Source organism: Morone saxatilis, unplaced genomic scaffold (assembly GCF_004916995.1).
Source record: "Morone saxatilis isolate NCDOM2014 unplaced genomic scaffold, NCSU_SB_2.0 Contig6, whole genome shotgun sequence".
In the NCBI taxonomy this organism is placed as follows: domain Eukaryota; kingdom Metazoa; phylum Chordata; class Actinopteri; family Moronidae; genus Morone; species Morone saxatilis.
In genome coordinates, this window is record NW_023340206.1 from 1,529,177 (window position 1) to 1,533,180 (window position 4,004).

At 40.3% G+C, this 4,004-nt stretch overlaps 1 protein-coding gene and 1 non-coding gene across 2 annotated transcripts; both read left to right on the forward strand.

Annotated features, from left to right (window-relative positions):
• The first annotated feature begins 415 nt into the window (after positions 1 to 415).
• On the forward strand, positions 416 to 497 carry trnas-cga. Its single transcript has one exon. It is a non-coding gene; the product is annotated as a tRNA-Ser (tRNA).
• Positions 498 to 1,040: 543 nt separating this feature from the next.
• On the forward strand, positions 1,041 to 4,004 carry LOC118340028 (SOSS complex subunit B2-like; the record flags this gene model as incomplete). Its single annotated transcript, XM_035677870.1, is given in 6 exon segments — positions 1,041 to 2,121; positions 2,276 to 2,414; positions 2,586 to 2,657; positions 3,032 to 3,116; positions 3,284 to 3,353; positions 3,961 to 4,004. Coding segments are annotated over 6 exon segments (504 nt in total), but the record flags the coding sequence as incomplete, so codon positions are not given.

Genomic DNA, 4,004 nt, shown 5'->3' on the forward strand with positions numbered 1-4,004 from the left:
ATCGAAAATATGGAGACTGTAATGCAACACAAACAACCACATTACAGTTTAGCAATTAGCAATACCACAACAAAAATAACTGCGAGCAGAAAGATACACACATCACATTCGGATTTAAAACAGTAAACATTTCGTTCCGTTTTTATTCACAAACACGGAAAAATGTCGCCTACCTCTCTTGTACATAATTTAAAAAAAGGATCAAATTAAATAAACATTATCAAAACACGATGTTTGCTAACGGTAACGTTAGCTAGGTTTGGCAACATGAAATAAAGTCATTGTGTGGCAACATAAGTTGATAGAAATCACTCCTTTTTTATAACAAAGGTGTACACACTTTCCATGTGAAGTCCTCATATATGAAGTCCTCATTTGACCTATATATAAGTAGAGTTATACACTGACATGCGTAGTCACGGTGGCCGAGAGGTTAAGGCGTTGGACTCGAAATCCAATGGGGTTTCCCCGCACAGGTTCGAATCCTGTTCGTGACGATTTTTGCTTTTTTTTAAGTTACGAAACAAGAACACAGCAAATCAAATTCAACGGATTTATAATTAATATACGGCTGTGGCATACTATTATCTTATTAATAATTATGTATTAATAATATTGCGCTCCTACTACTGTGACTACATACATTTGGTGTTAAAATAACAATAGTACAATTAGTTTTGCCGTAAAATGAACAAATAATGTGACATAATCTTAAAAAAAAAGAAGTCAACCGTCGTTAGTTTCATCGTTGACACTGAACTCTCACATATGTCTTATTCTCGCGTTGTTTGTGGGTGGAATTCATTTGGTACAAACCAACTACTTTATTTATTTTCTGTAAACAGGTCAGCACGTTGTTTGCTTACAGTTGTGACTGCATTGTGTGTAGAAATAAACGCCTGATAATTGTCGTTATCTGTCGACTCGACTGTATAACAACACACAAAAAGAAATTTCTCCGTGTATACCCCTCCCCTGTACAGAATAATGGAACTGACCGAGTTAAATAAAAATGACCGGCAGTACTAGCTGACGTAGTTTTTGGGGCATTGTTGAAGCAAGGGCAAAGCGTGTAGTCAACAGCTTGTACAGATTTTAAATAGCGTTTTTTTGGGGGGGGGCTTTAGTATTGTTTAGGCATAAATAACCAGGACAATTAACACAAGGTTTTTCGAACAACTGCAACGTCTATAGGGGCCACCTTTAGATACAGACACACTAGTCTTATAACAAAGCATTTGGCCAGACTGCGCGCTAGCAACGCTAACAGTTCCTTCTACTCAAAAAGGACTCACCAACGGTCGATTTCAAAAAATAACATTAACGTTAACTGCAGTTCTGTATGGTCGAGGGAGATAACCGTTATTTAACGTTACCTCCAAACAGTCCGCAACACAGACAGTTGCTCTCATGCTCCGGCGTAACTTACAGCCAGTGGGAGGAAAACATTAAACATTTTAAACAATTTAACTCGCGATTCTCAACCTGTCAGCCTATTCATACTATTTTTTATCAGATTCCGACATTGTGGCCGACCGCAGTGCTAACGTAAACCGTTCAGTGCCCACTGGCTTCATTAAGAGTGTTCTCTTCCTACGTTAATTTAACGTTATGTGAAGAAATGAAGCTGCCATAATGGCGACAGTCGTGAAAAGAAAGATGCACAGAAGAGACTCATATCCTGGAATTAAAAGAAAGGGAGCCAACTAGCATCAATACGAGCTTAGCAAAGCTATCCAGCTAGCAGCAGCCCTGCTAGTGTGTTTGCTGTTGAAGAGGCCAATTATCTTTCAGCTTTTTTTTTTTAATTGAAGTGTCAGTTAATGGTGCTTGGCGTGAAAGTAGTCGACTGTCTAAGTAACAGTTACGATAACGTTAAAGGGTTTTTTTTTGTTTTTGTTTTAAGTTATAGTGTTTAGTTAGCATCCGGCTGAGCTAACGCTAGAGAGTAGCGACAGCCAGCACTTATTGCTGCTGAGTTTAAGTGACAGGATCAGTCTTATTTCTTTGTTTCTGCGAGACTAACAATGGCAGCCCCGACTACCGAGGCCGTGTTCTTGATAAAGGATGTGAAGCCCGGGTCGAAAAATCTGAATATCGTATTCATCGTATTGGAAATAGGTAAGTAAGTTAAAGCGTGTAACCCCATACCATCAACTCGTGTCTCCTTTCCTTAAAGGCAACGTTACATGTCACAGTCCGAAACTGACCGTCGACAGGGGTTATTGTGATTTTTTTAAACGACTTATACCGAAGTTGCTTTTGTTCTTTTTAGGACGAGTAACCAAAACAAAAGATGGACACGAGGTTCGCTCCTGCAAGGTGGCAGACAAGAGCGGGAGCATCGCTATCTCTGTGTGGGACGAGCTGGGCAGCCTTATTCAGCCAGGGGACATCATCAAGTTGACCCGAGGGTAGGACTGTTCCCAAGAGCACTGCACAAACACTATTGGTTCAGTTTGTTTGGTTGTTTTTTTTATACTTTTACTGACAAATCAATGCACATGTATTCATTTGACGTGTGGTTTTATACCTGACCAACTTTGTGTTATCATGAAGTTTAACAAACCCTTTTTCTGTGTTAGCTACGCGTCCATATGGAAAGGCTGCCTGACTCTGTACACTGGAAGAGGAGGGGATCTGCAGAAGATCGGAGAGTGAGTAGCAGGCCAAAGGTTTATTTTATACTTGCCTTTACTGAAAGTTTTTCTCCCTGTTTGAATCCTGGTCTTCTCAAAAAGCATCAAACAAGACGGGCGGGGGGACATCTGGTTGGTTTTAAAACATGGTTGTTGAACATTAATACACCACTTTGTTATAATTGAAGAGGAATCTTCAGCATTGCATTTATTTAACCTTAATATAAGCAGCATATTGGTGCTGTTACAATCCAGTGAGCAGCCTCCTGTAGAGAATAAACTTTCAGTGTCTTATTTTGGGGAAGATTTGCAGACTGTCGTACTTTCATCCCAACCAGACACAGTTTCTGAGGTTTGAATGTTACGTTGACGCATGGCTTTTGTTTCCACAGGTTCTGCATGGTGTATTCAGAAGTGCCCAACTTCAGTGAACCAAACCCAGAGCTGCTATCCCAAGGAAACCAGCAGAACAAGTCTGTGAGTAGCCATAAACACAATGGACCAGAATATCCTCATGAAGGAAAATCAGCCCAAATGATGCAGAACGACACACCTCTGTTTAATGACCTATATTAGACTTTTGACTAGAGAAAACTTTGCATGGTGGTAGGGTCTTTAAAGGTGACGTTCTCTTCCACTAACAGGGTAAACCAGACCAGAATCAGAGGGGAAATTCTCCGCCCAATCAGAATTCAGGTACTCCTGCTCCACCAGGTCAGTATATTTCCCTTAATGCAAATCACCACTGCTCTACCAGTCACCCACTTACACACCACAGCAGAGTTGTGCATGTTCTGTAGAATAGTACAAAGTAGTGGCGTCAGTACAGACGTGACTGGATTGTATTTTATCTGTACTACCATAAAAATTCTTTCAATCTAGTAAACGTTTGTTTGCATACATACAATAACTCTTTGACTCAACAGGTCTGATTAAATGAAGTGAAAATATGACAAAGGTAGTATGGTGCCCTATATATATAAATTTTTTTTTTCATCTCTTGACATCCTTAATGTGTTTGGACAACAGGAGGCACAATAGGCCTTTTTTTCACAGCAGACATTTTGACTTGCCATAGTAAGTACATCACAACAATGTTCTGTTTTTAAAGTGAAGTAATTCAATAACAAGTGGACAGCGCCAGCAAGCACAAAAGCAGTTTAATGGAATTCAGCCATCAGAAATATATCCATCACACCCGCGCTTCTCCTGTTGTGCCGAGTCAAAACATCGAATGTGAAGGAGGTCTATGAAGGATGAAATGTGTGAAAGGACCAGCGAGTGGGGACGTAATGACTCGCTTGTCTTTCTCACCCCACAGGTAATGGCGCCATGCCGCCATTTGCCAACAACAACAACAACAAC